Source organism: Microcebus murinus, chromosome 26 (genome assembly GCF_040939455.1).
Source record: "Microcebus murinus isolate Inina chromosome 26, M.murinus_Inina_mat1.0, whole genome shotgun sequence".
NCBI classification, from domain to species: domain Eukaryota; kingdom Metazoa; phylum Chordata; class Mammalia; order Primates; family Cheirogaleidae; genus Microcebus; species Microcebus murinus.
The window spans coordinates 6,260,001-6,272,961 of NC_134129.1; the positions used below are offsets into that span (position 1 = coordinate 6,260,001).

The 12,961-nt window shown below is 40.0% G+C and overlaps 1 protein-coding gene across 1 annotated transcript in view; it reads left to right on the forward strand.

The window, feature by feature from the left end:
* LOC105869307 (transmembrane protease serine 11F) overlaps nt 1-12,961 on the forward strand; it is a 40,268-nt gene that overhangs the window by 17,833 nt on the left and 9,474 nt on the right. Inside the window, exons 4-6 of the mRNA XM_075997749.1 lie at nt 8,321-8,388; nt 9,997-10,160; nt 12,663-12,701. Coding sequence (XP_075853864.1) covers nt 8,321-8,388; nt 9,997-10,160; nt 12,663-12,701 — 271 coding nt within the window. The remainder of the gene's footprint in view (nt 1-8,320; nt 8,389-9,996; nt 10,161-12,662; nt 12,702-12,961) is intronic.

Here is a 12,961-nt window from a genome sequence, read left to right on the forward strand (position 1 = left end):
ACTACAACAACTGGGTTTGAGGAGCTATCTTTATGGCTTCCTTTTTCATCCTTTTTTTTCCCCTTATATCTCAAGGGTGTAACACTTACAATACAAAAACTTCTTTGAAGACACAAAATACTACTTTTATGAACATTTTCCCATTTAAGTGTATTGAATTTTCTCCTGGCTACAAGCTAAAAATATCATCTGAAAACTGGGTATGTATGATGACCAATCTTCCAAAGAATAGAAACATTGAAATAGCTGCATAGCATACCATTCTCTAGCTCCACCTAATTTATCCTGGTATAGGTTGGATTCCAAGACACAGAATCTGTGACTGGGGGGATCTTGGTTAAATGATTTCTTAACCAATTGCCTTCAGGAAAAATTTTTAAGGAAGTGAGAACAGGAGGAAAGGGCAAAGGAAGAAACTAGACAAAGATGTGGTTTCAAAATTGTAGCCTCAGCCTGATTTTTCTGGGAGAGCCGAGAATAATGACAGAGGTGACATTTGTCTTATGCCAAAAAGTCTGCCTAGAAAAGTTGGAGCATAACATACCAAACATCACTGGACAAGGTGCTCAGGTCAGAGAAGGGAAATTCTTTGGAGAAGTGCGGGTGTGAACTGTTATCTGTCAACATTTAAAGAAGCAGCGGGGGTTTAGGGGTTGTCCACGGTTACATCTGCTCACTAAATGCAATTTGGGTAGAGAACGAATATCTGCTACAATTCTTCTTTCATCACATTTCATCATCATTTAAGTGAATTTAGCATCTTAAGAAATTTCTTAAAAAGGAAAAAAATTTTATTTGCTTCATAAGTGATTGCAAATAGTAAATTTCCATTGGCCTAGGCCTCCAGATCGTCCAATGCATGATCCTGGCTTTGCTTTACTTTCTTCCTTTGCTCCGTAAATGATCTCATCCCTTCCCATAATAGGATACTTTTGGTAGCAAATAACAGAAGCCCAATTAATAAGTCAAAGTAAGGGTAGATAGATAAATAATAAATGGAAGACTATTGGGAAAATCTGGAAATTTGCTGATTTCAGGTATGTCTGAATTCCAGGGATATAACAGTGTCCTTAGGCTTTTATTCTTTCTTGTTATTCTTCACATGGTAGAAATATAGCTAATAGCTACTCTACATTTTCCCAGATTAGTAAATGAAGCAAGAAAAGACAATTTTCCATAATTGTCCTTGGAGGAAAGTTTGGCGAAGCAATCTAGTTATCTGGCTGGCCAAATTGGAATGCCTGCTTATCCTTACACAAATCACTGAGACCAAGAAGATGAAACTGTGCTGCCCTGTGGGACGTGGCATGAAAGGGGCATGGTTAGCTTCATTTGAACCATATGATGGAACGGTGCCATCCTTACGCATTCAGCAGTCTGCCATTTCCACTTGGTTATCTGAGGCATCTCAAAGTTATCAAGCCTAAATCCCAGTCTTGAAAGTTGCTTCCTCTCCCATTCCCTCATCCTTACTTTTTCCCCCACTCAACAAATGGCATCACTGTCCACGTAGTTGCTAGAATACTTACATTTATTTCCCTTATCCTCGTGTCTAATCTATTCACAAGTCATGTTTCTACCTCCAATTCACTATCTCCATCCAATTCACTATCTCCATCCTAGATCTAGCTAATATCATCTTTCCTTTGCCAACTCATAGTTATCACTGCTTCCATTTCAGGCTTCCTGTAGTATTTTAATCTACATAGCAACCAGAATGATCGTTTGAAAACACATTATGTTATTCTTTTGCTTAAAATCTCTTAATGGGCTTCCAAACATACTTAGAATAAAACCCAAGGTCCTTACTAAGGCCTCCAAGGCCTGGCATGCTGGGCCCTGACTACTTTTCCAACTTCTACACCCTCCTCCTTTCTCACTGAACTCTACCCACGTTGGCTGCCTTTTGGGTTTTTTGCACATTCTATTTCTTCCACTCCTTCTGATCCTAAGATATCACTTAAACATCACCTTCCTTATCATAGTTCCCCAGCCATTATCCCATATTACTTTACTAATTGCCTCTTGTAATTAATTTATTTTTGTTTATTACTGTATACCTCTCTATTCTATGAATCTAGGGTCTAACCCGTTTTTTGAATAGTCAGTATACAGTTTCTGTCACAGTACCTCAAACATTGAAGATACCTACTTGATTGTGTTGAATGAATAAGTTACAAAAAGGGAAGAAGGAGACAGAGTATTCTGAAAGAGGGGTGATGGCATGTAAAAGCCAATATATTGTTTTCTCACACTGTTGGTTAAGATTACCCATAGCTGTAGAATCAATTATTAATAAAAATGTTATTGCACACCTACTTTGTGTGAGGTTGTAAAGAATGCCAAGGTCAGGAAAGTGTAGGTCCCTTCCTAAAAGTGGGGACCATTTAATACGGTCAATGTATGGAAGTTTATGCATGGAAAAGATTACCAAATGAAAATTTAGATAACCGAATTATATGACACTATGAGAGCTTACACAGTGCAGCCTATCATTGTCAAAATGCATGACTCGAAGGATTGGTATTAATATTTTAGGAGTTCAGAGGAAGAAAAATCCCTTTGAGTTTGCAAGAAGCTTTCCTAGAGAGGAAAGGGAAAAGGAGTCAGTTTTGTTGGCGTTGGTGCCCTCTGCTGGTGCATATTCTCCTGAGGGTAACAGGAAATCTGCAGACCTCGCCTGACCTATTTTCATGGGCGGATCTCAAAAGGGATTCCCTAGCCGACATCCAGTAACTGCTGATCTTCCTGGAGGACTTAATTTGCATGCAGGTCCCAGCCACAGGAAAGGTGCGAGCCCAAACTTGCCAAAAACAGCAACTGGGTGGGTACCAAGCTATTTAGTCAGAGCCACATGTATTGTTTCAAATATGTTGTTGTGTTTTTCTAATGCCAGAGTTCAAACCAAGGGTATCTGGTTTTTAAGGTGAATATTTTTCCCCCCTGCATTTTTACCATGAGCCTACATAATGTCTTGTTTTAAATTGAATAATCTTTAGTAAAATGACCTATTCTTAGGTTGGGACCATTAAAAAGAGAGGAAACAATTTCTATAGTTTAAATATCTTATTACTGAGTTCCCAGGAGAGAAAGGTCACTGTGAGTTAAACTTCTGCAGAAAAGAGTTATAACAATGATTACATATCTCAGGAGGAAGAGTTCCTCTAGCCCTGTTAAACTTAGAAACAAAGAAGGAAGCAACACCCCAAGAGGTTCTCTCTTAGGAGGTTTATAATCAGGGAATCAAAGATGCAGTTGAGACATTCTGGAAAAACTTCTTTCCCCCGGCACCTTCCTACTCCCCATGCAACCTGAACATCTGTCATCAAGCATATAACTACTTCTAGGTTGACAAAGTCACTTAATATACTTTAACAAAGAATCTAAAGCTGGCCTCCATGGATTCATATCCCAGAACCACCACTTCCTATGCCACCTTACACAAGTTTATATGTCCTGGGCCTCAGTTTCTTCATCCATAAAATGGGGCTAATGAGTATAGTACCTTCCTCCTAAGGTAGTCTGAGGTTTCAACAAAGGAAATCAGTCCAATGTGTGCCATATAGTATGGACTTAATACCTATAAGCCATTAGTAGTGGTCACACCAACATTGTACTGTGTCAGGATCTACCAATTCTTAAATAGAGGTCGGTACCTTAGGGGAATGATGGTTTGTTAATATCACATTTTAATTTGAATTGATTCTTGGTATTTCCTTATACCCTGAGATGATAGACTCTTGATCCTTCTCTCAAGTTTTAGAGACATTAAGACCAGCTTTTCTCTCTGGTCCTTGAGAGATGGGAATATTAATAAAAAGAGCTCAGAAGAGCTCAGTGAAGCTGTAAGTGGCCTGACTCTGAACTGACCAGACCTGTGGCGTGACCTCCATGCAAGGCCACTGCTGGGGCCTCCTGGCTCCCCCCTTGCTGCAGATAACCAGAGACAGCTACTTGCACTCGGTTGCAGATGACACAAAATGATACATTACCATCCTTTTGCTTTTGCCATATTGTTGATGCTTAACCTGTTTGCTCATTTATTCATTCATGTATTTATTCATCAGATCTGCAGTGAGTGTTTGCCGTGGGCCAGACAGTGTCCTGGAGATACACAGATGAATCAGACACACTCTGCTCTCTTACAGTTCAGTCTAGAATGGGAGAGACACTACTGTAAACCACCGTGATCGTTGCTATAGAAAGGATCCTCTGTGAGATTCTGGGGTGGCCCACGATAAAGGAGTGTTTGACTCTGTTTGGGAAGGACAAGTCAAAACTAATGCAGTTGTTATTGGAGTTTTTAAAGGACAGCAGAGTTGTAAATGAAGAAATTTGCCTGGGAAAGAAATGTGTATTGTATTGTAGAAAGAGGGAAATGAAGGTGCTACGCTGAACCAGCCTGTGTGATTAGGAAAGAGCAATTAAATCAGTAGATAAGAGAAGAGGCTTTGGGCCTTTTGCAGTTCTGCAGGCAGCAGTGGTTGGACTGGGCGCTGGAGGCAGATGGGGGGTGGGGCACTGCTAAGGATAGGGTAGGGGCAGCCTGGGTCTTGGGTACCATCCACCCACCCTCCAAGCTATGCTTGCAGTGGGGCAGGTTGCGGGCAGGCCAGGGCAAGCTCCTGCCTCCGCCTCCACTTCCCGCCCCCCTGTGCTGGCACGTAGACTGGGTGACAGCCATAGCCGCACTGTGCCCACCGGCATGGCCGCCTGCGGGAATATGTGATGTGTGGGTGGAGGTGGCCAAGCCGGTCAGTTGATGACCTTTCTTATTAGCATCGTCAGTTCTATACTCTGTGGACACATAAGCACAGTCGAGCTGGACGCTGTTACACTTGGTGTTGCAGTTGTGAATGTTACTAGGATTTCACTTGGAACTGGATTAACCTCCCTTTGTGGCCCGATAATGCCTCAGTCCTTTGGCGGCAAGAACCTAAACACGTGGAGACTATACTTCAAAGAGGAATCCTCATCTTAATGCTGTGTTGCTTTCCCCTGGGCCATCTTCATACACATGGAGAGCATCCTGCTCTTTAAACAAGACCCCAACATCTCCAGGATGGACCAAATTTATGTGATGATTCTTATTCCTGCTCTTCCAGCAACGTTCCTGTTCCAGCTGCAGAAAGGACACTTACAGAGTCAGGGCATGATCTTGCCTTAAGTTATTACTGGGTTCGCGTTGGATGTTGTCACTGTGGGCACAAATGTACTCTTGGTGCGTGTGCCGGCCCTGGGCGTGGTAGGTTCTGTCTCAGCCAACACCTCCTCCCAGTTCTTCCTGTCTGCTCTTCTCTACTTCTGCGTGTGGTGGGGAAAAACCCACATCCACAGCCGGGAAGGCTGGAGTAGAGACTGTTAATGTTTTGAGGAGTGAGGCTTCCAGATCCAGCTAGCTATTCCCACATGTCAATGGCATTCACTGAGTGGTGGCCCTGTGAGATTGGAACTTCCTTGCAGGACTGGTGAAGGTGACAGAGCTGGGAGCTCACGCCATCAGCTGTGAACTGGCTTTTGCAGTCTACATCGTGCCTCTTGGCTTTGGTGTAGACGTGTATGAGTGGGCGATTCTCTGGGGACGGGATGCAGAGCCGGCGGGTGCTCTCACGTCACTGTTCGCCTGTGCGCTGGTGTGTGCGCACTTGTAGTAGGTGTTTTACTGGCAACTTTTGAATGATGTGGTTGCCTGTGTATTTACCAGTGACAAAGATATTATTTCCCAAGTGATGCCTTATTTTGCTTCTTTTCATGTATTTGATATACTTGTAGGCACCTACGATGGAGTCCTGAGAGGTACAGGAAAATAAAAGACTGGTGCTATCTTGAATGCCATTGGTTATTATCTTTTTGGTTTTTCCATTGGAGTATCTCTGGTATTTCCTGCTAAACTTGAGATAATGGGTCTTTGGTCTGGATGAATAGTTTGTGTCTTCTTTCAAGCCCTTTTCTATTTGGTGTACACCTTGAGGATAGATTGCGATAGAGTTGCAGGGCAGGCCCAGGTTTGCACTGGTCTAAAAGGGAGTGAAGACACCATACCTACCCTCACAGAGATGCCTATCCCAGAAAGAACACTGACCCATGGAGTGATTTTGTCTGGTATCGCCAGACCAGAGAGCCAAACCAACCAAGTGGTGGAAGGAAACACCATGCAGTGACCAGATCACCACTGCGGATGTTCTGACAATGAGACAGTTGAGTTTCTACCCTGGAATGGCCTTAGCGGTTGCTGCTGCTGTTCTTTCATCAGGAATTTTTACAAGAGTTTTCAATGACCATGACTAAAGTAGAAAAATTATCACCAGCCTATAAATTAGAAATGATAATCGTATGCCACACATTGAGCAAGGAAGGTGACCTTGTTATGTGGACAGTGGTTTCACTCTCAACTCTGAGTGGAAAGGACATCAGTGACGTTTTCCTTGGTTATTCCCAGATATGGCACTATCCCGTTTCTTGATTAGGGAAGAAGCTATATTCTTAGTAAACTTTTCTCTGTTAATGCTATCATGTTTTCTAAATATGTAAATTTGATTTTCCCTGCTGAAAATGTTCTTTCCTCTTTTCTTTTATTGAGTATCTTTCTTCTTCTAGTAAAGCAATTCGTTGCCCTATAAAATATTATTGTTGAGGCCGGGCGCTGTGGCTCACGCCTGTAATCCTAGCTCTTGGGAGGCCGAGGCGGGCGGATTGCTCAAGGTCAGGAGTTCAAAACCAGCCTGAGCAAGAGCGAGACCCCGTCTCTACTATAAATAGAAAGAAATTAATTGGCCAACTGAAATATATATATAAAATTAGCCGGGCATGGTGGCGCATGCCTGTAGTCCCAGCTACTCGGGAGGCTGAGGCAGGAGGATCGCTTGAGCCCAGGAGTTTGAGGTTGCTGTGAGCTAGGCTGACGCCACGGCACTCACTCTAGCCTGGACAACAAAGTGAGACTCTGTCTCAAAAAAAAAAAAAAAAAAATATTATTGTTGATCTAGTCTTTTGTATTTCTCTGTTAAGGTATTTCATCTTGTCAGTGAGTGTGTATTAAGTACTTGTTCAAGTCCTATCTCAGGTATTTCCATGTCTGCTTTTATTAAATAAACACCTTAATGTTTAAAAAGACAGAAGAAAAGCAGGGGCCAGTGAAGGGATAAGATCGTGAGGCTCACACCGAGGAAGACATTGGGCTTTGAGGCAGGAACGTGATATACTCAAGTTTGCATTTTAGAGATGTCGTCCTGGTTGCTAGCGTTATGAGGGAGCAACTGAGGAGACAGAAGCTAGGGCAGGACCACGACACACTGGTCGGAGAGGAGGCTACTGCAACAGTCCAGGCACGAGGTTCTAAGGAGCTGATTTGAGACCATAGCAGTAGGATTGGAGCAAGACAAGAGTGGATTTAATATACAGGAGGTAAAGTCTACTGGACATTGTTGCTAGTTTAGAGGAATTAGGGAAAGGCAGGAATCTTGTGGGGACGAAAACAATTCTCTATCTTCTGGATATAGTACTTGGCTGTTTAGTGGATCTTTTGTCAACTTACATGGACCTGTACCTCCTGACTTCTGGCTCTGTCCAGCCCTTTTTTGCCTATAAGGAAGTGCCTCAACAGTCAGCTGGGTTTCCTTTTGGGAATCAGGATACTGTAGGTAATCAGTTTACTGAACATCTAAAATCCTTTCATGATCAGACTGGCACAGCTGAGTAATGAAATGCTGATGGCATGGCGAAACTTACCCCAGCCCTGCTGCCAGTGGTAAGATCCTGCATGACATAGAGAGATGACTAACAGGCGAGGGAGGGTGTCACAGTCACACAACAGACGTTGTTACAGCTTATGTCAAATGGTCTAGTAATGACATGGTCATTCAAGAAATCAACAGGTTGGCATGAGTATTGCCTAGATGCCAGATTCCAGAATGAGTGCAACAAATGGTGGGCTTGCTTAGAAATAAGGGTGCTACCTTCAAAAATAGCACATGCTTTAATTCATTTGACAATGATTGAAACTAATATCATTAATAACTTATTATTAGAGATACCAGACAAGTTGTAACACAAATAAAGTAATTCCATTTAATTTTCAAATCAACTCTGAGGCAGATATTGTTGTGATCCCATTTTACAGAGGCTACCAAAATTAAGCAATTTTGTTATGACTGTCAGTTCTACAAGTATTAGAACCCAGCTTTAGTCTTATCACTGTGAACAAACCAGTTTGCATGGCTGAGAATAAATCAAAAACCTTGTGTTTGTTCTAAGTCTCTAGATATAAGACAAGGAGTAACATTTTTCTTAAGACTAATACTTTTTTTTTTTTCCTAATCAGATGTTTAGGATATTTCGACGTTCTTCTGAAGGGGGTCGATTTATCAAATCGCATGTTATCAGAATAAGGTATGTAAACTTGGCTTGTAACTTCAAACCAATATGGTTAAGATGAGTTATTTGGTTAACATGATTGCTCAGCTGCCTGAGAGAATCTTTGCAGCAACACAAAGATTTCATAAATCCTGAACAGCCCAGGGTATACTACCTAACCATTTCTCAGGTGCAAGAGGAAGATGTAAAGTGCTCTGTGGTAAAAAAGTCTCAGTTATTAGATAGAAAAAAGAGGAAAAATATAACACAGAAAGAGGAGGGATGGTGCTGCCGATATCTCCCTTGTCCTCTTAAGCTAGGGACTAAGTAAAATTTGTCTTTTTAATTTTCCTCATTTTAAGTCTACCCAACCATTAGACTACAACTTTCTCTGCAGCAAGGTTTTTCTTTAAAGTGAGTGAATTTTTATTATTTTTAAATGGCTTTTCATTTTGATGCTTTGGTGAAAGGAAATAAACATAAATGAAACATGGAGTTTATTATCAAAGACTATCTTGAATACATGTTTATATGATATCTATAAGGCTTAGATTCCATAGTGAAAAATACAATTGTAACATTTGTTTGCATCACTTCTTGGAAGTAAATATAAATATGGTTAAATGATTAAGAAGCCCATGTCTTTTCTTTCCCTCTTGCCCCTCTTTATTTCCTTTTCACTTTTTCTTTTCCTTTTTTTTCTTCCCTCCTTCTTTCCTTTTCTTCCTTCTTTCCTTCCTTTCTTCTCTTTTCTCTTTCAAATTAAATTCATTCTCAGAAGGTTAGTTGAGGCTTTCTAGCCTTATACATCACAACAAATTTATATATTTGCATTGTTTATCAAATGAGTTTTTATAGCTGCTTTCTCGAATCATTCATTCATTCGTTAACTGACCACCAAACCTCAAAATATCAGTGTTTTATTACAGTAAAGATTTATTTCATTGCCACGATACAAACCAGAGAGAAGTGGGTGCAAGCGAGTGGCTGCTGGTGGGGACTGTGGAATGGAATTGCCCACGGGACCTTCTGCGTTCGGTTGGCAGACAATGAGCAAAAGCGAAGACGAGGCTATGAGAGGTCTTATTAGGAACCAGGCCTGGAAATGGGGGGCATAATTTCTGTCTGCATCCAGTTGGCTAGAATTCATTGGCGAGTTTCCATAAACTTCAAGGGGGGCTAGGAAATGAAATCGAGCTCTGTGCTCAGGAGGCAAAGGAAACTGGGTTGGTAAACAAAAGCACTGTCCGTCGTACCACTACTGAAGAATCATTACGTTCATTTCAACTTTTGCTCAAAATGCTTTAAAAAGCAAGTCTTGCACGTGCATGTAAAGCATGATTTTTATAAGCATATCTTCCTGCAAACCCCTCAAAACTATGAGCCAAGTAAGAGCAGCAAACAATTTTTTTCAGGTATGTCTTATCCAGTATTTCTAGCATGCTGCTTCTGTTTCTTCTTGAGTGCTTCCAACATTCCTGATCATTGTACTCTCATTTCCACTCCCTTTACCTAGAGATAATTTAAAAATCTGGTGTGCACGTATATCATCCATTACGTTTCTTTAAATGTAATGTGAATCTTAGGCAAAAATAGTTAATGATTAAAGAAATGCCATTATTTATCTGCTTTTTTGCTCTTCAGTCCGGATGAACAAGGTGTAAACATTTTTATGGTGCTAATGTTTCGATACCCATCTACTGCCAGTGTGGAACAAATCAAGAAAAGAATTGAAAAGATTTTTTATCAAAGTTTGAAGATTAAACAGTTGCCTTTGACTATACATAAACCATCGTTTAGGCTCACACGTAAGTAGTTTTTGGTTTGTTACTATTTTTGTGGTTTCCTGATTTCATAATTCCCTTCACTATTCATAAGGATTTGGTCATTATATTATTCCATTTTAAGAATTCACCACTGATAAACATACATCAGTGTAGAATAAAAAGAAAATAAAAATTCACCATGAGGCAAAATTTAGCACTGGAAAATGTTTTTCCTATTTTACTAGGGCTTTTGATAATGTTTCTAAAATTTTTCCCATATAGTATGATGTTGGATCTTCACAAAAGCACCAAAGGGTAGGTATTATTTTCACTATTTTATAGGTAAGGGAACTAAGACCCAAGGAAGATGGGAGAGAGATGGTATTAACAAACCTTGAGGCTAGAATTAGACATAGTGTTGCAACTTGCAGAGCTCTGTACAGGTCATTCTGGGGATTAGCTTTTGTAGTGTCAGCGAAACAGACATGTTTATGAAGGTCTACCCCTGTAGGAAGAACTAGTGACATCAACTGTAAAGAGCTTGTTTCCAACTTAACACTATTTTTCATTTATTTTCTTATTTATTCCTCACAAACCTAAATCAGGAAAGTTCTTGTTTTGTTTCCCTCATGAGGTAGAAAAAGACTTTCAAAAAAAGTTCATGAAACTTAAAATATTTTATTAAAAAGACATTTGTACTCGAATGTTTATAGCAGCACAATTGCAAAGATGTGGAAACAACCCAAGTTCCTATCAATACATGAGTGGATTAATAAAATATAGTATATGGACACCATGGAGTATTATTCAGCCATAAAAAATGGTAAACTATTAATACTTTTTGTAACAACCTGGATGGAACTGGAGACCATCTTCCTAAGTATTGCAAGAATGGAGAAACAAACACCATGTGTATTCACTATTAATTCGGAACTAAATGATCAATACTCAATGTGTATATATGGTAGTAAAATTCAATGGGAATTTAGCAGGTGGGAGGTAGGAAGAGAGGATGGATAAATTCACACCTAACGGGTACAATGCATACTATCTGGGTGATGGACACACTTACAACTTGGACTCTCTTTGCTTTTTTCTTACATCTCTCACCTGCACAAAGCCAAAAGCAAAAAAAAAAAAAAACAACTTTGACTCAAACTATACAAAAGTAATTCATGTAACCAAAATGTTTGTACCTTCATAATATGCTGAAATAAAATAAAACAAAACCAAAAAACCCTCCCTTACAGCTAGTTGGAATCCAAGTCAAGAGGCATTTCCATTTTTATATGCCAATGTGTAATTGAAGGACGTACAACGATGTGCTTCAATGAGGTTTTAAGTGTCAAGGACAGGAATCGTGTTATTTTCTTACCCCTCCCTCAAACACTAACATACGTGTCATATGTGATAAGTATTCCAGCTCTGTATGTTGCTTCTCATTGCGTATTTCCAAATTTAGTTACTTCTGACACAGGAGAGCACGGAGTGTGGGGCTTTGTCCTTTGCACCCAACAGTCTTGTCTTCTCGCAGTCGCGAGATTGTCCAAAGTTAATTTCTTTGTTGTGAGAAACCAGGAAAACCCTTTAAATACGTTTTGATGTAGAATCCCCACAAATATTAGTGATAACGTTTCGGTGAAGTGATTAGAAATAATGAAGAGTATGGTATCCACCTTCATTGTTGCTCACTGCCGTCTAACTCTACCTCCTAAAACTAAAGTCTGTTCGATTCCATGCTGATAATGTTGATTAAAGCTTTACCTTCCCAGGTGCAGAACAGAGACAAGATGAGATCATTCTTCCACCTACCCAGGGACATTTACATGATTGATTCTTCCTTCACTCCCTTTTTCTCTTTAAACATTCGCCTTATCTTGTGTAAAATGTAGATGTCCAGGGCCTAGCAGGATTGTAACCATTTGCCTCACTGTGTGTCTCCCTCCTCCTCTTTTTTTCTGTTATGCCCAGTCCCTTTCAATACAGGAGCTACCAAATTCTCATCCAGAAAAAACAGAGATGACATCTGTGGCTTGTGTTTTCCTGGGTTTGTCCCCAAACTTTGACTTTATACCCTTCCATCGATTGAGAGCTTTGCCTGTCACTCACTTTGATTGTCAGCACCGAGGGGCTGTGATGTCGTTAGCTTCTTGGAGCTGCCCACTGGGGACATGCCTGACCCACAGAGACCAGTAACCACCAGTTGGACAGGAATCGGTGGTTGCTCCCTGGCATTATACCAGAGCTCCCCAAGAAAGCAGTGAGGGATATTTATACTTATTCTTTCCTAATTTCCTATTTTCTTTTCCTGTTTCCTAAGCAAAATCAGACAATAAAATGGTCTCTGATTTTAAGTGCAATTATAAAATTTAAAACAAAAATCTAACCCAAGTAAAGGGTTATTTATGTATCACTTGGTTATGAAAACTCTCCTGCCCAAATGCTAATTTGGATAATTAGCATTTCTATTGACTATCATTTGACCAAAAAAGATGAAAATGGAAATATTCTTCTGCCAACTAATTTATGTTTTGCTTATTTCAGCTATTGATGGCAAAAAGATGAGAAATCTTCTCAACAGTCGTAAGTTCCAAAACCCACTATTTACTCCATTTCATGTAAAAATAATGAATAGAAGCCACAGAAGAGTTAGAAGTACAATTTACTAAGCTGCTACTAAGCTCATTTTATATCTTTCTAAATCACTCAGTCCTTTATTTTTAGCATTTAAAATATTTAAATTTATAAATGTATACCATATACAATTTTAAGTTGTATGACATATAGGACGTGGAAAAAAACACGCAGTATTCTAGATAGTATACTATTAATTCTGTTTAATG